We start from the raw sequence: 23494 nt of genomic DNA, 5'->3' as shown, positions 1-23494 counted from the left end.
TTGCTTTTAGTCTTGTCAGAGTTCATAAATAGTCTCTGTGGCTGCCTCTGCCTCTGCCCCTGTCTCTGTCTGTCTGTCTGTCTTCTCTCTTGTTATGAGACAGCATGTTGCCATGTAGCCAAGGCCATCCTCAAAATGTGTATTCTACTGCCCTAGCCCTTTGAGTGCTGGGATTACAGGAATGACTCTCCATGTTTGTCCTAAAGGGTCCTTCTTATAGTCTCTAAATCTAGTTTTTCTCCTGTGAATGTCCAGTTGTCACCTTACTATTCACTGAAAAAAAATCATCTTTTTTTTTTCCTGTTTTATTATCTTGTTCTTCTGCCAAATATCAGTTGACAATAATTTGGTGTCATTTTCTGTGGTCTGGCTCAAGTCTCTGCAAGACTTTGCGTTTCCTTGATCTACTGTTTATCCCTCCCTCCCAAAGTATCACATTGTATTATTACTGTGGCTTCCAGGCAATCTCAAGTAGGGTCATGTGGATCTTATAAATCTGCCTATTTACTATAGTACTATGTTAAGCTCTTCTGAGTCTTTTGTCTCTGTGCTGCTCTAGAGTTCATTTGTGGATAGCTACAAAACAATTAGCTGACATTTTGTGTCATCATAAACATACTTGAAAAAGGCTTTCTTGCTGTGTGAAGCTTTTTTTTTATATCTTTTTCTTCCCAGATTAGCATATATAGAAAATATTTTATATAAGAGATTTTTAAAAACCTGACATTTTCTTTTCTTTTTTTGGGGGGGGGTCCAATCGTGGGCCTGAACTCTGGGCCTGGGTGCTGTCCCTCAGCTCTTCAGCTCAAGGCTAGCGCTCTACCACTTGAGCCACAGTGCCACTTCCGGCTTTTTTCTTTTTGCTTATGTGGTGCTGAGGAATTGAACCCAGGGCCTTAAGCATGCAAGGCAAGCGCTCTACCACTGAGCCACCTTCCCAGCCCAAACCTGACATTTTCTAATATTACAAAATCTTTACTTACAAATGTTACAGACAGATGTTGACTACATGAGAATGGGATTTGAGTGTAATTCATTTAGAAGTAGAAGTGAGGGCATTGCTCAGCATTTAAACACTTGCCTGGCATGTGTAAGGCCTTGGGTTTAACTCTCAACATTGCAAAAAAAAAAAAAAAAGGAAACAAACAAGAAAACAATTGAGAAGGTTGTGAGCCAAAGTTGTACCCTTAACTACTTAAGCTCTGAATGGCTTTTACTAAACTTTTCAAAATATATCTTCACTCAGTTTGAATGGAAATTCAGAGTATTGAAGATGATTGCAATTTTTTCTGGTGCCAGTCCTAGGACTTGAATTCAGGGTGTGGATACTGTCCTTTAGCTTTTTATGCTCTAGGCTAGTGCTCTACCACTTGAGCCACAGTGCCACTTCTAGTGGTTAATTGGAGATAAGAGTCTCATGGACTTTTCTACCCGGGCTGGCTTTGAACTGTGATCCTCAGATCTCAGCCTCTTGAGTAGCTAGGATTAGAGGCGTGAGCCTCTAATCTTTTTAAAGTGTAATTTAAAAAAGACTTCCTAATATGAAGAGGCAATATAAAGTGTTGCATCACAACTAGCTGGAAGATGTTTTGCTTTAGAAAACACAACCGGGGTTCCTATAATCTGAACAGAAAACAAGAGCTTAATACTGGGGAGACAGGGGAGGAGAGCCCCTACTGCCAGGAGATTACTTGTTTCTTACTTGTGGTCCAGGTACCTTGGAGACAGCAATGTTGGAGTCCAGAAAATTCTATTTTCTGGGAGAAAAACAAAATATCTCTAGTGTATTGTCGCTTTTCTCTTGCTTTTACTTCATTGTCGCCTGAAATCTCATTAGACAACAGTCTCAGACCACTGAATCACATCTGGATTTCGGTAGCATTCCAAACGATCCAGATGCTCAGTAAAGGGTTGGATTTGCTGGTTCTTCCCCTGTGTTTCTGAAGATCTCTGGGTAGGTGATTTGCACCAATGGTAAGAGGCCCTTTGGCAGGGACTGGGTGCTTTTTCTTAGCAAAGAGAAGTGGCCTCATTTCTCTCTGCTTACCTGTTATAACCCCAGGATATTATTACAGAAATCAGGACTTTTTGCTATCCAAACTTAATATTCTACATCCTTCTCACACCATGGTAGTACAGAGTACAACGCACACCACCCTTACTTCTCTGTCTCATTTCTTGGAGGCTGGAATGCAGCTGATCCAAATTAAACTGGTAAAAATTTCCTCAAAGTAAATACCATGTTTAGGAAAGCTATTAACCCTGGCATATGAGTTCATTTTTCATTATTATAATGGACCATGGCTGGGTAATAGTACAAGGAAAAAAGTTTTATTTAGCTCATTATTCTGGAGATTATGAGAGTCACATCTGATAATTGTCTTCTTACTGGCAAATTCCTAATATGGTACAGGGTATCAAACGGTGAGAGTTGTTGCTCTGGTGCAGGGGTTTGTGTGTGTGTGTGTGTGTGTGTGTGTGTGTGTGTGTGTGTGTGTGTGTGTGTGTGTGTTCTTTACTCCTTGTTAGAAAGCCACCCCTATTCAATCACTGGGACCCAGCTTGATAATGACCTCATCTTAATCTTCCTCCCAAAAGGCTGCACCTCTGAACAACATAGTCAGGTTAAGATTCCTCCTCCTCCTCTCCTCCCCTTTTTGTGCCAACACTTAGCACTTGAACTCAGAGCCTCTGTCTTTCACTTGACTCTTTTTCTCAAGGCTAACAGTCACATGAGCCACACCTCTACTTCCAGCTTTTTTGGGTGGTTAATTGCAGATAAGAGTCTCACAGAAGCCGGGCGCTGGTGGCTCATGCCTGTAATCCTAGCTACTCAGGAGGCTGAGATCTGAGGATCGCGGTTCAAAGCCAGCCCTGGCAGGAAAGACCGTGAGACTCCTATCTCCAATAAACCACCTTAAAACCGGAAGTGGCACTGTAGCTCAAGTGGTAGAGCGCTCGCCTTGAGATGAAGAGCTGAGGGACAGCGCCCAGGCCCAGAGTTCAAGCCCCACGACCGACAAAAAAAAAAAAAAAAAAAAAAAAAAAAAAAAAGAGTCTCACTGACTTTTCTGCCTGAGCTAGCTTTGAACCATGGTTCTCAGATCTAAGCCTCCTCGGACCTCAGGATTATAGGCTCATGCCTATAATTATAGGTGCCTGGCTAAGCATGATTCTTAATTAAAAAAATCATAGCAAGCATTTTGTCTACCCTAGAATATGTAAAACAATCCTGACAATCCTAATATTAAATCTCACCCTGTACATAAAATACTCAAGATAATGTGGTGCTTGCAGTGGGAGAGACAGAGATGAACAGAAGACCCAGAAAAAGACCCATACAAATAGAGAGAATAGACCATTTGAGCAAGGTGCTGTGAAGGAAGCACTCAATGGGCAGTCACAGGCCAAAGCAGACAAGCACCCCATCACTCTAGCACTGAGCTTTTTCTTTCCTTCTTTCTTTTTCTTTGCTTCTTAGTCTCCTCCCTCCCTCCCTCCCTCCCTCCCTCCCTCCCTCCCTTCCTTCCTTCCTTCCTTCCTTCCTTCCTTCCTTCCTTCCTTCCTTCCTTCCTTCCTTCCTTCCTTCCTTCCTTCCTTCCTTCCTTCCTTCCTCCCTCCCTCCCTCCCTCCCTGCCTGCCTGCCTGCCTGCCTGCCTTCCCTCCTTTCTTCCTTCCTTCCTTTATTTTTTGTGCCAGTCTTGGGGCTTGAAATCAGAGCCTGGGTCCTGTCCTTGAGCATCTTTTTGCTCAAGACCAATGCTCTACCACTTGAGTCACTTCTGGCTTTTTTTGGCAGTTTAGTGGAACTAAGAGTCTTATGGACTTTCCTGTCTGAGCTGGTTTTAAACCATGATTCTCAGATCTCAGCCTCCTGAGTAGCTAGGACCACAGGTGTGAGCCACCAGCACCCAGCTAAATCTGATAGTGTAGACTTAAGTATAAATGTAATACTATGAAAATTTAAAGAAAAGAAAAAGAAGGAAAGAAGAGAGAAAGAAAGAGAAAGGAAGGAAGGAAGAAAATGACTCTTTAGGTGCAGGCAAAGCTTTCTTACCATTCTAGGCATACCTTAGAATAGAAAAAGCTGCTAAATTGGACCTCATTAAAAATCTGTACTTTTGCTCTGTGAAAGCTCATGTGAAGACTTGAAAAAGCAAGCTGCAGAATGCAGGGTAAGGGAGAGGGATATTTACAAAGCACATGTCTGACAAAGATGCAATGCCTAGATTCTGTAAGGAACTACTGAAAGTTAGGACTGGGTGCATTGGTACATGCTTTTGATCCCAGCTACTTGGAAAGTGAAAATCAGGAGGACAGTGGTTCAGTTCAGATAAAGAAGAACCAAAAATGCTAGCAAGACTCTTATCTCGCAGACCAGCCAGGCATGGTGGAATACACCTGTAATCCCAGCTGTGAGGGAAGCAGAGGTAGAAGGCAAAAAGCCAGAGACTATTTGAAAAATAAACTAGACCAAACTAAACTGAAAATAGCTGGGGGCATGGTTTAAGTGACAGAGAATTTGAGCATGTGTCTCTGAGTTCAAGTTTAAATTTTTTTATTGTTATTATGAAGGTGATGTACAGAGAGGTTACAGTTACATAAGTCAGGTAATGAGTACATTTCTTTTTATACCATGTCACCCTCCCTTGTTCTCTCCAAGTTTTTCCCTCCTGTGCCCATGCACAAATTGTATGGTTCATGTTTCACAAAGTATCTAGTGAGTACCACTGCTCTATTTATTCACCCTCTGTCCTTCCATTTCTGAGTTCAATTCTTATTCTAGCAAAAAGACCCTAAAACAAAAACTAAAAAACCTTACAATTTAATGGCAAAAGACAAGTATTCCAATTAGAGAAAATAGACAAAGACATACAGAGAATTTATTTTTGTGACAGTCCAGAGACTTGAACTCCGAGCCTGTACACTATCCCTTGATTTTTTGTGCTCAAGGCTACTGTTCTTTACCACGTGAGTCATAGTTGCACTTTTGGCTTTTTTTTTTTTTGGGTCCAGTCGTGGGGCCTAAACTCTGGGCCTGGGCGCTGTTCCTCGGCTCTTCAGTTCAAGGCTTAGTGCTCTACCACTTGAGCCACAGCGCCACTTCTGGCTTTTTTCTTTTTGCTTATGTGGTGCTGAGGAATTGAACCCAGGGCCTCAGGCATGCAAGGCATCCCAGCCCTTGGCTTTTTGATAGTTTATTAAAAATAGGAGTCTCACAGACTTTCCTGCCTAGGCTAGCTTTGAGCAGTCATCTTCAAATCTCAGCGTCTGGAGTAGCAGGGGTTACAGGCATGAGCCCCAAGATAGAAGATGGCTGATAAATACAGGAGAAGTCCAGCATTATTGGTCACCAGGGAAGTGTAATTTAATTCACCTGAGGCATTGCACATCTTTCAGAGTAGAGGAAGGATGTTGGGGTGACTATGCTGAACTCCAGTCCCTTACACATGGCCAGCAAAAAATGCAAAATGACACAAACCCTCTAAAACACAGTTGAGGAAGTTTTCTTAAAACCAAACACACAGTAATTACACAACTCAGAAATAAATTTAGGGCATTTATACCAGAGAAGTGAAAACTTGTTTTCTGTACACAAATGTTGATAATCGATTTGTAACCACAACTGGACTCAACCCAAACGACTTTCAGTAGGTGAATAGCTAAGCAGACGGACACAACTCTAACAGGAGAACAAACTCTTGATAAATGCAACCCTTTTGGATGAGTCTCCAGGAAAATTTGAGGAGGAAAAATAGTTCATAACAATGATTCCATGTATATAATGCCCGATTTATTATTGTTGCTTTGGTACTGGAGTTTGAACTTGAGGCTTCTGTCTCTTGCTTAGCATTTTCACTCAAAGCTGGTGCTCTTCTACTTGAGCCACACTTCCACTTTTGGTGTTTTTCTGGTTCATTGAAGAGTCTCCTGGATTTGTCTGTCTAGGCTGACTTCAAACTGAGATCCTCAGATCTCAGCCTCCTGAGTAGCTAGGATTACAGGCATGAGCCACTGGCCCTAGTTTATACAAAATTTTTTTAATGAGCCAAGAAATAGAAGACAAATTAGATTTTGGACAGGGATTTTGGACAGAGAAGAGCTCATAGAGGATAGATACAGCTGTGGTCATTACAGAAGCCACATACCTTTCTGTTGCTTTTCTTCTATATCTTCACTGTGATGGTGGTTACCTAAAGTTTGGCAGGAAATAAAACCCCACACTATCCACACAAATAAAACTAGGCAGTCTGAACAAAATCAGTGCATTAGGCTAATATCAGTGCCTTGGTTGTAATGTTGTACTGTTTTGAGGGCAAGTGTTATCATTATTGTGTAGAATTAGGTAGTGTGCAAGGAATCTTTTCATTTAATTTTTACAACTGTGTATGAATCTGCAGTCATCCCATTTCAATTAATAAAGAGAAAGCTGGGTGCAGGTGGCTCACACCTGTAATCCTAGCTGCTTAGGAGGCTGAGATCTGAGGATCATGGTTCAAAGTCAGCTTCGGCAGAAAAGTACATGCAACCCTTACCTGCCACCAATCATCAAAAAAGCCAGAAGTGGGGCTGTGACTCAAACAGTAGAACACTAGCCTTGAGCACAAAAGCTCAGGGATAACACTAAGGCACCGAGTTCAAGCCCCCAGGACCAGCACAAATAAATAAAAAGAGAAAATGACAAGAACATTGTATATCACAGCAATGGTGATGTAGCAAGCACTCCTTTCTGACTTCAGTCAACTTGGTCTCATTTGTAACCATTGCTGACCTAAAGACGTGCATGGAGCTGAGCCTGTTGCCAGGCAACAGGCCACACCCACATGGACCAGATGTTGAATCCTAGACCTGGACAGAGGCAGGATGCTGAGGCTTCTAGGAAAAGTTGCTCCATTGGGCAGCATGGTCAGATAGGAACCCTGCTCTTACCCATCCCTTTCTCTGAGGCAGTGCCCACCTCCTCTCTCCTAAAATACTTCTTTCATCTCTGTCTCTTCTTACTTGGTAGTTAAGTGTCCTCTTCCTAGCTAGGCAGTGTCTGTCTCCTTCTATGCCTTCAGCAAAGAATTCCCAGAGAAAAGTGGATTATTACTTGGCTTGCAAATGACCTACTGTATTCTCTTTAGCATCTCTTCTTCTTGACCCCTGACAGCTGTAAGACATTTCTGCATTTTCCTTTACTCTCAGAAACAGAGGCCACTGTGTCCCCTTCCTGTCATGCCCCCAAATATGCTTTTATTGTTACTTTCCATGGACAAATTTCTTCCCTGTCCAACTACACATTAGGAGGACATTAGGAACTTCCTAAGTCACAAGCTGGAGCTCTAATGACCACAGAACACAGTTGGAGCTGCTCCTCTTAACGCAGGCCTGGCCTTTCTTCCTCTCTCCCTCTCTGCATCTGGGCTGAGCAGCTCCCTTTGGGGCTGCAGTAACATTGCCCTGCAGTGTAGTACACTGCTACCCAGGGCAGCAACTGAAAACCATCAGACAGGTGGCTCAATTCTAGGGAGGTTTTCCAGCTGAGGAATTCTGTAGTCCCGCCCCCCTCTGCATCTCAGCCACATGGGGCATAACAGTTCTAGTGTGAACAATATTTAATATGCTCCTTACTCCCCTTCCACAGGATGTGGTCCTGGGGAATGAAACAGGAGTTTAAGATTTATTCATTAGTTTAAAATCGACTCATTAATAGTTTCCTGAGGATTATGCTGGACAAAACTAGAAATTTGCTGGCTGTATGGGGTCAAAGTCTACAGAGCATTTGAATATGGTCTAATTAAAAACATTATAGGCCAGATTATGTTATTATTTGATACAGTGATTATATAAAGTAGTCCTCCTTTGTAAAATTCTACAAATAGCTATTCATAGTATTTTTCACTAACCTTAGATGAAATTTTTTAAAAAAATCAGAATGATTATAATTATGGTTCATTATGTCCTTTTGGAAAAAAAACCAACCTTTTAAATCTTTTCTCAAAATAGCTACATTCTTTTTAAATTGTGTCCACTTACATTCTTTTTACAGTCTCTATTAGATTATAAGGAATAAAAATATTGTCCAAGTCATTTTTAATTGCCAAATATTTTGTTCAAGAACAAAGAGGCCTTGTTTCTGTTTCGTTACTGAGGCTTGCTCTGAGAAAGCATGAGGCCAGAAGAGGAAGGAGACTGCACACCACTCTCGGTGAGAGTCAGAGGTTTGGGTTTTGGTAAATGAAGATGTCTTCAGCAGTTAAAGATGGAATTCAGAGGCATTTTATACTAAAATAAAGCATTTGCTCCTAATACAGCATGTGAAACACACTATTGTAGTCTTTTTGTTTTTGTTTTTGTACTGGGGCATGAACTCAGAGCCTAGGTGCTATTCCTTAACTTTTTTGCTCAAGGCTGGCACTCTACCACTTGAGCCACACACAGCTCCACTTCTGGCTTTTTGCTGGTTAATCAGTGATGAGTCTCAGGTCTTTTCCTGCTCCAGCTGATGGCTTTAAACTGTTGTTCTGGGAGCACAGTGTCCTGAGTATCTGGAAAAGGAGCTGTAGTTCAAATGGCAGAGCACTACCCTTGAGCAAAAAAGCTCCAGGACAGCAGCCAGACCCTGAGTTTAAACCCCAGACTGGCATACGAAAAAAGAAACAAAAAAATTATAAAGAAATATTTGAAAGTTTTACACAGAGAGTCAGTCAAAGAAGTATTAGACACGAAAAAGGAAATCTGGAAGTCTTTGATGAGAATTATTCCTTTGTTATGATTTCACAGGAAATCAAAAAGGAAGATACAGTTTAAATCCCAGGAGACCATTTCACATTGACATTGATCTTCCCCAAACAATGATCACATGGATCATTTGTCCCCTTACATATCACCAGTAGCTAAGACTGATTTGTCTTTCCACTATTTTGTTACATGTAATTGCACATAGTACCTAAGAATTTAGAGTCTTTGCCAAGAGTAAAGTGGGTATAATCTTTCTCAACTGTGGTGGCTCTCCAATGCAGTATTAGTCATGAAACTCCTGAACAGGAGCCTCCAAATGGAACTGTGATCATCCTGTGTGACCTATCCTGTTCCTTTGTTGCAGGTGCCTTCATTTGCAAGATGGTGCCATTTGTCCAGTCTACTGCCGTGGTGACCGAAATTCTCACCATGACCTGTATTGCCTTGGAGCGGCACCAGGGGCTGGTCCATCCCTTTAAGATGAAGTGGCAGTACACAAACCGGAGGGCTTTCACCATGCTAGGTGCGTTGACCATATTTCCTCATGGGGACTAAATGTCACGGATAAACAACCTAAAAGTGGAAGCCCTTCAGAGGTTTCCATCTGTGCACTTGGCTGAGTTGCTTGGTACCTGTGTCTGGTTAGAGAGCATCATAGTAAGGGGTGGGGGTGGGTCTTAAATAGATCACCTCCTGATGGATGGGAGGAAGAAATACAAAGGAGAAGGGTCTGGGGACCAGATATACCCTTCAATGACACACTTCCCCACTCTGGTACCTACCTCTTCTAAACAAGCTCAACTGCCTCTGCCTCATAGTCCCTTTGGTTAGGAATTCATTAATCAGTTCACCAGTGGAGTTTGAGGCTTCATGATCTAATCACCTCTCAAAAGCCTATGAGCTGGCTAGGTGCTGGTAATTCAAGCCTGTCATCCTAGCTACTCAAGAGGCTGAGATCTGAGAACTGTGGTTCAAAGCTAGCCCGAGCAGGAAAGTCTGTGATACTCTTTTGTTCAATTAATTACCAAAACAAACAAACAAACAACAAAAAAAACAGAAGTGGAGCTGTGGCTCAAGTGGTAGAAGGCCTTAGCAAAAATAAAAGTTCAAGGATAGCACCCAGTCCCTGAATTCAAGCCCCAGGACCAGAACACACACACACACACACACACACACACACACACACACACACACACACACGGGGGGGGGGGGGGAGGAGGGAGGGGAGAGAGAGAGAAGAAGAAGGAGGAGAAAAAGGAGGAGGAGGAAGAGAAAGAGGAGGAGGAGAAAGAGGAGGAGGAGGAGGAGGCCCATGAGCTGACACCAGGCCTTAACATGTAAGCTTTCAGGGCACATATCAGAATACAGTTATCACTTGGTGAGACTACTGGGTTTGTCAGCATCCTCAGGCCAATCTTTCTTTTAGAACAAAGAGAACTGTGTTTGTACAGCTGAAGGGTATCTTCTCAATTAACCTATATGTATTAAAGCATAATTTCAGCGTTCCAGTTCTCTTCCTATTTGTTCCCATCCCCACCCACTCCCTCTCTCTACTTCAGGTCTGCCCCAACATTGAAAAGCTATCGTTTTGGATATATTGTTTCAATTCCCAAATTTTTAAAAAATTATTATTATTACTACTACTCTTATTAATTCAGTTTTTGGTGCTATCCCTGAGGCTTGAACTCAGGTACTGAGAACTGTTCCTGAACTTTATTTTTGCTCAAGACTAGCACTCTACCACCTCAGCCACAGCTCTACTTCTCTTGCTTTTTGCTGGTTAATTAGAGATAAGATTACCATGGACTTTTCTGTCTGGGCTGGCTTCAAATCGTGATCTTCAGATCTCAACCTCCTGAGTAGCTAGGATTACGGGCTTGAGCCACCAGCACCTGGCTCATATATTTCTTCCTATTCTTCTTATGTGTTGATTCTCAATTTCTCGAAGCCCAAAGCAATACAGAGTTTTCTTAAGGATGCCACTGAATAAAGAAAGATTGAACGAGCTTAACAGTTCTCCCAAATCAAAGTCAAGGCCCTTGGTTCTGTTCTCTTTTAAGTCTGTTAAGATTCACTGATTGAAATACTCTCTGGTAATTAACTACATTTTTCCTTCTTTGCTAAGTATACATCATTAAAACAACTATGCTCAACAAACTCAGGAAGGAGAAGAAATGTGCAAAGGGCATACTGGTTTCTGAAGTAGTGTTTGCTTTTTAAATAGGAAAATATTGACTGAGCACCAGTGGCTCATGCCTGCAATGCTAAACTATTCAGGAGGCTGAGATCTGAAGGTCATGGTTCTAAGTCACCCTGGGCAGAGAAATCCATGAGCTGCATATCTCCAATTAACTACCAAAAAGCTGTAAGTGGAGTTGTGGCTGTTCAAGCGTTAGAGTGCCAGACTTGAGCAAAAGAACTCAGGGCCCAGGCCTGGGCACGGTCCCTGAGTTCAAGCCCTAGGGGACCCTTCTCCTTGCAACACACACACACACACACACACACATACACACACACACACACAAACACACACACACACACAGCCATAAAAACAGAAAGTTTTAGGAGGACTGTCCTGCAGGAATGTTGACAATGGTGAAAGAATTGAGACTTTATGAGGCAATCATTGCATTGCCCAGGGACAGAGGAGGTTCAGGGGGCGTGGGAGCGGGGGGGGGGATGGCTTCCAAGGTTGGGGAGCTTTGCTGGCTCCAGAGTTAAGCACATGTCCTCATCTGAGTCACATCCTGCTGGCATTTTCACAGGTGTGGTCTGGCTGGTGGCTGTCATCGTGGGATCGCCCATGTTGCATGTGCAGCGGCTCGAGGTAGATGCGGAACTGGGATTGGCAATCCTAGCGCTGAAACCTTTTCCATCCTCTCTCAATCATGTTGGTTTCTTCAAGAGCATGACAGAAACTTGGGTGTATGGGCTTTATTTTATTTCAAGGGAAATAAAATAATTCATTTTAAGATGGCTTTCCCTTATATTTTTGCTAGCTCTTCTTGATTATTGTATTAAGATGTTGAATGCTTGTGATAAATGATTTTTTAAAGCTCCAAGATCACTTTCTATAAATTCCTGCAAACTAAACATGTTTTTCCTAGTGCTCCTCCATGTCATGTTGGATTTTAAGAGGTCAGTGCTTACTGTAGATTTTTCCTTTACTTTTTAATCATAGAAAATTCATTGTAATAGATTGTCCTCTTGTTAGGACTTTTTTTTGTGTATGCTGGTCCTGGGGCTTAAACTCAGGGCTTGAGTGCTGTCTCTGAGATTTTTGTGCTTGAGGCTAGTGCTCTACCACTTGAGCCACAGCTCCACTTCCAATTTTTTTCTGAGTAGTTTATTGGAGATAAGAGTCTCAAGGACTTCCCTGTATACGCTGGCTTTGAACCAGGCTCCCCAGATCTCAGCCTCCTGAATAGTTAGGATTACAGGCATGAGCCACTAGTGCCCACACTTGTTAGGATTTTTAGAATATATTTTTATTATCACTAAGTAGCTGTGCCCACAGGGATGTGAACTCAGCATGTCAGTTTATAAGCATAATGCATCATGATCAGCCTCACCCTTTCGTCATTCCCCTCCATCTCTATCCATTTGTTACTTGATTGTTTTCATGAAGTCCTTTCTTACCGGTCTCCTATTTATTGAAAAACTGAAATTTGAACTGGAAATGGATCAGGGGGTTATCTTATCCAATCACTCTCCTTCTCCCACCGGTGTTTCTGATAGGCTCAGCCATATGTGGGGATTTACAGTCCCAGAAGCAGCATGGTGATTCTGGACAGCCCACCATGGCCACTGGGTATGCTTGCTGCATCTTGTAAAGGTTACCTAACACCCACACGAGTCTTCAAGAACAGTTGGACATTATATACAGAAGACAATCTTTAAAACAATGCATCCCTTTGCATCTTTCATTTTTAACTTTTTCTTTGCTGGTCCTAGGGTTTGAACTCAGGGCCTGGGCACTGTCCTTGGGATTTTATTTGATTAAAGCTAGCACTGTATCACCTGAGCCACAGCTCTACTTCCAGTCTTTTGGTGGTTAATTCCAGATAAAAGTGTTGTGGCTTTTCCTGCCCAAGCTGGCCTCTACCTGCGGTTCTCAAAGCTCAGGCTCCTAAGAAGCTGGGATGACAGGTGTGAGCCTCTGATGCCTAGCTCCTTTGTGTCTTTTAAGGCAGACAGAAGATCTGAGGCTTTGCTGTGCATGCCACTGATCTAAGAGGCATATGGAAGGAGATGTGGGGTAAAAACAGTTTAAAAGTAGCCTGTAATCCAGCCGGGTTCCAGTGGCTCACACCTGTAATCCTTGCTACTCAAGAGGCTGACATCTGAGGATCGTGATTCAAAGCCAGCCTGGGCAGGAAAGTCCATAAGACTCTTATCTCCAATTAAACACCAGAAAACCGGAAGTAGCACTGTGGCTGAAGTGGTAGAGTGCTCACCTTGAGCTGAAGAGCTCAGGGACAATGCTCAGGCCCAGAGTTCAAGCCCCACGACCGACAAAAAATTAAAAAAAAAAAAAGAAAAAGAAAAAGTAGCCTGTAATCCTAGCTGTGCAGGAAGCTGAGATCTGAGCATCACAGTTCAAAGCCAGCTTGGTCAGGAGAGTCCATGACACTTGTATTACCAACAAACCACCAAAAAACCAGAAGTGGAACTATGGTTCAATTTCTGGAGTACTAAGCTTTGAGCAAAAAAAGCTCTGAGACAGTGCTGAGGCCCTGAATTCAAGCTTCAAGCCTGGCTCACAAAAAGAATAGCCCAAAATTGAGAGCGATAGGCAAGAAAGAAGGAAGGGGTGACGTTCATCAAGACACATTATACTCATGACCTGACTTGTTGAATTGAAACCCCCTGGTATAGCGGCTTAAAGACAATAATATTAATATTAATAATAAAGAAGTCTTATACTCATGACCTGACTTGTTGAATTGAAACCCCCTGGTATAGCGGCTTAAAGACAATAATATTAATATTAATAATAAAGAAGTCTGATTTCATTTTGTGTGTGGATATGGAATGAGTTCAACTCTGTAGGTACGAAAGCTACTTTAGTCTTTCTGTTGTCGTCTGCTGAAGGTTTCCCAGTTATGGTAAAATGTCATGGGTGAAAACTTTGAGCCTGCCCTTTAGATAATTAAATACCTCTGGTCACTTTCAATCAGCAGAAAAATGTTAGTTTCATTTAAAAACTGTTCAGGCCTGTCTCATAAATCACACTCTCAATCAATATAAAACTTTGCCCTTCCCTCAGCTTGAATTAATTGTGAGCCTCATGTGAAGATGGTTGTGGTTGATATCTTAATTTCCTGTCTCCACACCCACAGCCCTTCTCTCTGAAGCAATTGATGAGATGGACTAAAAAAATAAAAGACTAAATCAAAAATAAAATTATTTGCCAGCTACTAGTGGCTCATGCCTGTAATACTAGCTACTCAGGAGGCTGAGATCTGAGGATGGTAGTTGGATGCCAGATCAGGCAAAAAGAAACTCTTATCTCCAATTAAACACCAGAAAGTAGAGCTGTGGCTCAAGTGGCAGAGCACTAGCCTTGAGTACCCAGGGACAGCACCCAGGACCCAAGTTCAAGCTTTAGTAATGGCACCATCAATTAATCAATAAGATAAATAATAAAATCAATAATACATAAATCAATAATTTACCTATATATATGTATATATATATATATATATATATATACATACATACATACACACATATTTCTTTGGTTTTTTTGGTCGGTCGTGGGACTTGAACTCTGGGCCTGGGTGCTGTCCCTCAGCTCTTCAGCTCAAGGTGAGCACTCTACTACTTGAGCCACAGTGCCACTTGCTGTTTTCTGGTGGTTAATTGGAGATAAGAGTCTCACAGACTTTCCTGCCCAGGATGGCTTTGAACCATGAGCCTCAGATCTCAGCCTCATGAGTAGCTAGGATTACAGGTGAGAGCCACCAGCGCCCAGCTCCTACTATATACTTTAAATGCATATCCCATTAAATTTGCAGACTTTTTTTATTATATAATCTAATTTGCAAAGCTGTGCTTACTGCTACACAGACTGGCTCAATTGAATTTATTTCTGTCAGGAAAATGTCTGATTTTATTTTTGAGATAAATGCATTGCTATGCCTCCTGTGGCCACCCGTGGCTCCTATATTTTGTGACAGTGTGCATGAGCTTGTGGAGCATTGATGTCTTACCTGAATAAACATAGCACAGCCCTTTTCCACATTTCTCTCCTGTGCTGCCTTCTCATTGTTCTCTCTGGGCTCTTTCTCAGGAATGATGTACTTGACAATGTGCAGGGATGTTATTTCAGGAGGCTGTTAAATTGAAATTATTATCAATTCTACCTCCTCACTATATGAAAATGAATTCACCACATCCCAGCACACTTTGCTGTTTTCTTCCCTAATACCAGGCTTTGCCCTGAATATCAAGAGGCTTAAGGAAGAGAAAAGCACAAGGCCTCGCTATGTGATGCTTAGTTAAAGATGGCACCACTGACATAAGTAATTGAATTATCTCTCTCACGGGGCCTTATGAGAGAAGATTTAGAGTGAGTGAGCGATGGTTTCCTTGATTGGAACAGAGATGTTTATGAAGGTGAAAGTGAGAATACCAGCCCTGCTTAACATCTAAGCCTCAGATACTACTTTACGCAGTGGTAACATAGATATAAATATGTATGGTAAGAAATCAAGTATGGGGAAAAGTCACCCCAGCCCTCTTGAGAACATGCTCAGAGACTAAGCTTTGTAATGCGTGTTGATTCCTGGCTCAGTGGCTGCTACATGGAATCAGAATGCTTTGCATTCTTCATACCTATTCCTGGGTGGTTTGCATCTTGAAATTATTTTTCAATGAATGGTATCCTTCCTGGTCTCACCTGTCAGTAGCAGCTAGATCAAAGCTTGAATCTTCTAAGCATTTCCTTTGATATGGAAGACTATTGATGAAATTTGAAATTTGCTGGAAATGCTTTCTGAACTATGTCCAAAACTTAGTTAATTCACTCCAGAGTAACTAAAATCGTAGTTGTTTTTGTTTTTGTTTTGCCAGTTCTGGGGCTTGAACTCTGGGCCTGCGTGCTGTCTGTGAGCTTTTTGTCTAAGGCTACTGCTTTACCACTTGGGACACAGCTCAACTTCCAACTTTTTGTGGTTAATTGGAGATAAGTGTCTCATGGAATTTCCTGCCTAGGCTGGCTTTGAACCATGATCTTCAAATCTCAGCCTCCTGAGTGGCTAGGATTACGGGTGTGACCCACCAGCAAGCAGCTAAAATAGTAATTTTGACAATTTTCTTTTTAAAAGCATCTAATTTTTATTCCTACTACCTAGAGATAATGACTTTTGAATGTGTTTCACAAGTTTACTTTGTCCCTGAACTATGATTTTAGTCCAGTTTCTCATTTACCTCAGAATTTCAGTAAAAGTTTACTTTGTCCCTGAACTATGATTTTAGTCCAGTTTCTCATTTACCTCAGAATTTCAGTAACCTTTTTAATACCTTAACAAGCAATCAGACTGTTCCAAGTTTGAAATAAAAGTTTAAAACACAGTGTAGTGCCTCTTACTTTGAATGTATGCTTTAGTAATTATGTTTTTTGAGACTACTGGAAAACTAAAATTAATTTTGTGACTAGTAGGGCTAGGCGTGGTAGCACACACCTATAATCCCAGCTATCTGGAAGCCTGTGAATAGGAGGCTATGATCTAGCTGACCTGAACAAAATCGGGAGATCCTACCTGAAAAATAACTGAAACAAAAGGGGTACAGGCATGAATTAATTGATAGAGCACCTGCCTACGTAGACAAGCTCCAGGCCCTGAGTTCAGACTCTGGGATGACAAAAACAATGGAAAGAAAAAGAACGTCAAATGAATTGTGTGATTAATAGAACTAAATGTTGGGCGCAATTAAAAACTCTGAAAGTAAACAAGCACAGACCTCAATCTCCTTTAAAATGAAACAAAAATGCAAAACGCTTACAAACTTTAGTCATTAAGTAGCACAGCTACACCTTACCACCAGATGACAGTGAGAAACGAATTCACCCCTGAGGTGAGGAGCAGAGGGCAGTGTGGGAACACAGCTAGCAAGCTAGTTGCATCTCCTACTGTCTCCCTGCTCTTCTCACGGAATCATTCTCCTTGTAAAGATTAAGTACGACTTCCTGTACGAGAAAGAGCACATCTGCTGCTTAGAAGAGTGGTCCAGCCCCAAGAGCCAGCAAATCTACACCACCTTCATCCTGGTGATCCTCTTCCTCCTGCCTCTGCTGGTGATGCTCATCCTTTATAGCAGAATCGGCTACGAACTGTGGATCAAGAAGAGAGTGGGGGACGGCTCCGTGCTTCGTACCATCCATGGAAAGGAAATGTCCAAAATAGCCAGGTTTGGCCTGTGAAATATTCCCCACGGTTTCAAGTAGTTGCAATTAGTTGGGCTGGAGGATACAGTTGCCCTGGAACCCAGATAATTTAGATAATTTATTCAAAGCAGCTTTTGTATTTCAAATGAGAACATCCGCAGACTTTCATCCCTTTGTAAGGTTTAATATGTATCAGGAAGAAAAGGCACAATCCACCAGCTTTTAAGTCAAAAGTAAAGTGAGGCCAAGCAAGGTCCTTGGTGGCTTACGCCTGTAATTCTAGCTACTCAGGAAGCTGAGAGCTGAGGATCTTAGTTTGAAGCCAGCTTGGCCAGGTAAATCTGTGATACTCTTATCTCTGACTAACCTGTTTAAAAAAAGAAGTGGAGGTGTGGCTTAAATGGTAGAGCACCAGCCTTGAGCAGGAAAAGCCAAATGAGATTTTGAGGCTGGGAGTTCAAACACTTGTAAGGCACAAAAATGAATAAATGAATGAATGAATGAATGAATGAATGGAAGTTAGGGCTGGAGAGGGAAACTTACTTAGAACTGATAGCATTGGCAATATCATCCACATGTAAATATGGAATGACAGGAAGAGCTAGTTTCAGGATCCCGAGGTCCCGTGGGACATTTCTTTCTCTATCGCCTGCCATCAACATGAATTAGAGCAACACTTTTCCTCATATGCATAATTGCATACCTGGTGCCACTCAAGGATGATGCTAAAATGCATGAGATGACTTTTGAAAACCCTTTGAAACCAGATCATGCTAGCTATTGTATTTTAATTAAATTAATTTTTCATGCCAGGTGTGGGGCTTGAACTCAGGGCCTGCACACTGTCTCTGAACTCTTTTTGTACAACACTAGTTATCTACCACTTGAGATACAGCCCCACTTCTGGTTGTTGTTGTTTTTTTTTTTTTTTTTTTTTTTGTTAATTGGAGATAAGACTTTCAGTGCCATGCTGGCTTCAAACCTCAATCCTTAGAGCTAAGCCTCCCGAGTAGCTAGATTTACAGGTGTGAACCACTGTTGCTTGACTATGCTAGTTATAATTTTACTAAAAGGTTGTGCCTTCTGTCTTATTTATTAGTATCTAATTTCAAGCTATCGTACACTTTTCTGTTATGGATCTTGAAGTAACTGTGACTTATTTTTCAAATAATTATCAAAATGAATGGAAGCCATACTCACTGTGAAGTAGCCTAATGAGTTTTAAAAATCAGTTCACCAAGGGGACAGTGACCTCTAGTGCCTGGTCTGTGAAATGAAAATCTCCCCTGGAATGTCTGGGGGTGGGGGTGGAGGATAGGGGTGGGCAGAGGCTGGGTCTGAGTTTACTGTACCGATCATTTCCTTAGGAGAAACGTTTACCAGCAGGAATGACAGATAATGAGTATGGACTCTATGAAGTGAGAGCACCATGCCCATATGTAAATTTCTTGCAAAATGAATTCACTTTCTAAAAGGCATGAAGAAAATCAATTTGAATTCTTGGTTAGCCCGATTATTTAGTCATATAATAAAAGAGCACCTCTTTTTTTATCCTCAAGGCATGCCATATTTCATGAACATTAGGGTGTTTTTTTTTTTAATGCCAGTACTAAGGCTCAAACTCTGGGCCAAGGTGTTCTCCCTTAGCTTTTTTGCTTAAAGCTAGCACTCTACTGCTTGAACCACAGCTCCATTTTCAACTTTTTGGTCGTTAAATGGAGAGAAGAGTCTCATGGACTTTACAGCTTGGACTGGCTTCCAAACGAGATCCTTAGATCTCAGCCTTTGGGGTGGCTGAGCCACCAGTGCCTATTTAAATACTATTATTTGGCTATCAGAGGTATTCATCTCTTTCAATATATACCAAACAAAAGCTTAGTCACTAAAGTTAGGCTGCCTACCTTCAAATCCAAAATCCATTCCTTATTAGTCATCTGACTTTACAAATGCGATAACTCTTCTGTGTCTCTGTCCCTACCACTGCATGGGGGCTTAATAAGGAGATTAATGGTGTAATCCAGGCCCACCATCTGTGCCAGAACCGGCGCCATCATGAGCACACATCAGAAGGAGGCCTTTAATAGGGAGAATATCAGAGTGAGGGTAAAATCAGTGGCGAGGGATGATAATCAGCACACATTGAACTCACCATGCCCTTTCTTAGCATTTGAAGCAATTATGAGTGGGCGAACCAGATTCAAGCTTCATTTAAGTGAGAGTTAACCAGTGCAATGTTTCTCTGGGTTCAGGAAGAAGAAGCGAGCTGTGGTGATGATGGTGACGGTGGTGGCTCTCTTTGTGGTGTGCTGGGCGCCCTTCCATGTGGTCCACATGATGAGCGAATACAGTGGGTCCTCTCCTTCTTACTCGAGACACTTTCTAACTGGTTTTCTGCTACAATAGGCAAGAAGTCATTGAAATGAGTGGTTATTCACTTGCATGAAAAAATAACCATCAAATTAGCAGTTATTCACTGGAGTGATAAAATATCTGTCATTGTGTGAATTTGATCACCCGATCATTGTGTGCTAGGTAATTGTACATGGCTGGGACTAAGTGTTGGATATGATGAGGACTAAGTCTTTTTGTCTGTATGTGCCAGTCCTGGGACTTGAATTCAGAGCCTAGATGTTATCCTTAAATGTTATTACTCAAGGCTAGTGCTGTAGCATTTGAGCCACAGCTCCATTTCGGGGGGGGGGGAGGTTGGTGGTTAATTAGAGATAGGAATCACATAGACTTTCCTTCCTGGGGTTGGCTTTGAACTTTGGCCCTTAGACCTCAGCCTCCTGAGTAGGATTATAGGCATGAGTCGTAGATGCCCAGCTAGGATGAAATCTTTTTAATAATTATAATGATAAAGAAAAGCTTTGAACTTTGTCTTTTCTGCTTTTCCCCTTCTCCCTAAGATCTTCTGGTAGTTAATTGAGATAAAAGTCTCACTGACTTACCTGCCCAGGCTGGCTTTGAACCATAATTTTCAGATCTCAGCCTCCTGAATAGCTAGGATTACAGATGTGACTACTGATTCCCAACTGTATTTGGAACTTGGACTTACACCTGATGAATCAGTGACACTAGGATTTTAGTCATTCAAACAGTGTTTCTCTGATAAGCCAGGATGGAACATAGTTCTTGGGTACTAGTGCTTTTGTAATTTAAGGTAGCTGTTAATTTAAAGGTAGCTGTTGCGTCTAATTCCACAGAGCTTGAAGTCAAAAAGTTGAAATGTTATAAGCTCCCAAACTTAATAAGGCACTAACCTATGCACCTAAGACTACATTTTCTAAGAATGATGTCTTAGAACAAAGAACCTATTCATGTAGGAAAAGTCCACCACAAAATGGTCTTGAGAACTATCATTTTCTTAACTACTTGTACAAATCCAAGTCCTTGGTAAAAAGCAATGACAAACAGAAAGGATATTTTTTGTTCATTTATTTCTGTAAAACAAATAATTCTGATAATTACAATAAAATAATAATTTTGGTAAAAACAAAATTCTCAAGTCTTGTTTTATTTCAGGTAATTTTGAAAAGGAATATAATGATGTCACAATCAAGATGATTTTTGCTATCGTCCAAATAATTGGATTTTCCAACTCCATCTGCAATCCCATTGTCTATGCATTTATGAATGAGAACTTCAAGAAGAACTTTTTGTCTGCGGTTTGTTCTTGCGTCGTTAGAGAACCCTTGTCTCCAACTGGCCGACAGGGCGATTCAGACATTACAATGTTCCAGAAGAAAGGGAAGGCATTCCCCAGAGAGAATCTGGAGGAGGAGACCAAAGGAGAAGCTTTCAGTCAGGGAAACATTGAAGTCAAATTCTGTGTACAGCCAGAAGAGAAAAAATATTTCAAGCGACATCTTGCCTTCTTTAGTTCTGAACTTTGTGAGAATTCTGTTTTGGGCAGTGGACATTAATTGTGACAATGGCTCTGTGATGAGTATCATTCATCTTGCAAATTGAGGATTTTATTTTGAACAAAGGTCAAAGGTTTATTTTTACAAGTAATGAACAGAAGGAAATGAATCCTTTTGTTCCCCATTTAAACTAACATTATTGTTGCCTAGGATAATATGTAGTTAGTTAAACAAAGTCCAAAATTATATGGTATACTATAATAGCAATTCAAATTTGAAATGAATGCAAAGCCAAAAGTTAAATCAAAACAAAGAATTAACAGGATTCTCAAGTGATGGAAATACACATTAAAAACAACAACGTTTTCTTGAGCTGGGTGGTAGTGGTTTGTTCCTGTAAGCTTAGTTACTCAGGAGGCTGAAATGTGAAGATCACAGTTTGAAGTCAGACTGGGAAGGAAAGTATGTGAGACTTTTATCTTGAATAAACTACCAAAAAAAATCCAGAAATGGAGCTGCAGCTCAAGTGGTAGAGCACCAGCCCTGAGGAAAAGAAGGTCAGGGACAGACAGCTCATACCCTAGGACTGGTGTGGGCACACATACACAAGCAAAAAATAAAATTCTTTGCTTTTCAACATAGTGGATTTGTTTTGAATGAAAGTGTAACCTAAAAAGTTACTAGTGTACCCTTGTAAATTAGTGAAGTAGATTTTTGAAGATCTATAGACATCAATATTCTTGGCTAGTAGCTTCTGTCCTCTAGTGCATGGAATGTGACCTTCTGTGTATTGCTGAGTTGCATGAAACAATATTAAAAGGATTTCTTCCACTTTGTATGTTGTTAATGCTAATATTAATAATGTACTGTTGATGTTGGGAAATAGAACCTTTTGCAAATGAAGTCTGGCATAAGCAGAAAGTTGGAGTCAAAGAAGACAAAGCCAAGAGACAATGAAGGGTATGCAGTGCATGGTAGTATTAGTCTAGACCTCAGGAAGCCCGGTGTTGCCATGTCTGTGCTAACCGTCCAGTTCCTTCAACTGTTTTGTTTTGAGTCTCGATGTGTTCCTCTGGAAGGGGAGCCACACCTCCACCCCCAGCTTTGTGGTAGTTAATTGGAGATAAGAGGCTCACAGACTTTTCCCATTGGGTTTGCTTTGAACCACTCTCCTGAGATCTCAGCCTCTGTAGTGAGGCTTATAGGCATGAGCTTTAATGCTATTTTAGAGACAGAAGTATTATAGAATCTTTTGTCTTTTAGACACAAAGTCCCTTTGATCCCTTATTTAAAGAATCTAAAACAGCAAAGTAGTTCAATCTGTTAGCGAGAGTTTCTTGCTATCAAGGGTGAAGCTCTGCATCCCATTCCAGCCATAGTGTACACAGCTGGTGACTCCATAGATAATTCATTTTGGGTTTACCAAACAGTGCCATTTCTCTTCTTTCTTCTCCCCTCACTTCACAATCCCTGGTGTCTTTTAAGCTGTCTGTCTCCAGCCCAAGCACCTGAATCTCCCCTTTTTTCTTGGCTGCAAGCTGCTACTTATTTTATTTCATTAAGGTTTTCTTATCTGGTGCTGGTCATATTGAAAAACTATACCACCTGGATCAGGTCTTTTGTCTCTGTACTCTTGAAGAATGAATCCATAGACACAGAGGGAGAGAAGCAAAATAGCAAAGCTTTATTGATGACAAAGATAAGTAGAGCTTCCACTAGATGGAAGGGATTCCAAGAGAAGGTGAATTGTGCAAGTGTTAGTAAAGTGTCTCTAGGAGAGAGCTATGTGATTCTCAAGATCATTGGATAGCCTGTGGCTATAGCAGATCCCAGGCCCAATCAGAGAAGCCCGCATGAGACTCAGCCCCTCTGATTGGGTGCCTGTTCTGGCAACACACCTCTGGAATCCAATCAGCCCCGCCATTCACATTCAAGTCTTCCAGGAACAATAGGGCATGGGGTGATGCTCAGGGGCCTACATGTGTGATTGCTCGGGGCCATGGTGATGAGATGTCCATGGGTCTGCACACAGGACTGCTCAGACCTAGGGTGATGTCTAGAGGGCTGCACACAGGGCCATAGTGAGGGATGCAGAGCCTCGGTGGGAGAGGCTTTGCCCTGACTGCCTGGCCAGGCTATTTCTGTTCTCATTTGGAGTATGAACTGAAAGGTTTTTTTTGGGGAGGGGGGACCCAACAATTGTGGAAGGGGTTGAAGAAAACTAGTTTTCCATTTACTGCAATCTGGGTAAAATATCTATGAAAGCAATCTGCTTCAGTGCTCAGACTTTGACCTTGTATTTTATCAGGGTCATTATGCTCAGAAGAGCTCCAAAGTTTTTCTCTATTTTACAGTGATCTGCTCCATCATCTTTTGGTTTAGCATGAGTGGGGACACTAGCACTCTCTATACTAGGTTGGTTAAAGACTAAGTGTACAAACCATCATAAGAAAACTTGAAAGCCTTATACTATTTCTGAAGGCTTATTATAAACTATATGAATCAAGGAAAT

The 23494-nt window shown here is 41.5% G+C and overlaps 1 protein-coding gene across 1 annotated transcript in view; it reads left to right on the top strand.

The window, feature by feature from the left end:
* The window catches only part of Qrfpr (pyroglutamylated RFamide peptide receptor), a 37978-nt gene extending 16200 nt beyond the window's left edge, over nucleotides 1-21778 (top strand). The window contains exons 2-6 of the mRNA XM_070022531.1: nucleotides 9089-9247; nucleotides 11490-11551; nucleotides 16904-17139; nucleotides 19366-19463; nucleotides 20642-21778. Of these exons, the coding sequence (XP_069878632.1) occupies nucleotides 9089-9247; nucleotides 11490-11551; nucleotides 16904-17139; nucleotides 19366-19463; nucleotides 20642-21042 (956 nt within the window). The 3' untranslated portion in view covers nucleotides 21043-21778. The remainder of the gene's footprint in view (nucleotides 1-9088; nucleotides 9248-11489; nucleotides 11552-16903; nucleotides 17140-19365; nucleotides 19464-20641) is intronic.
* The last annotated feature ends 1716 nt before the right edge of the window (nucleotides 21779-23494 follow it).

The sequence above is a fragment of the Dipodomys merriami genome, unplaced genomic scaffold (genome assembly GCF_024711535.1).
Source record: "Dipodomys merriami isolate MVZ:Mamm:240054 unplaced genomic scaffold, mDipMer1.0.p SCAF_15, whole genome shotgun sequence".
In the NCBI taxonomy this organism is placed as follows: domain Eukaryota; kingdom Metazoa; phylum Chordata; class Mammalia; order Rodentia; family Heteromyidae; genus Dipodomys; species Dipodomys merriami.
Note: the sequence above shows the minus strand (reverse complement) of the source record. Positions and strands in the feature narration are given on the sequence as shown.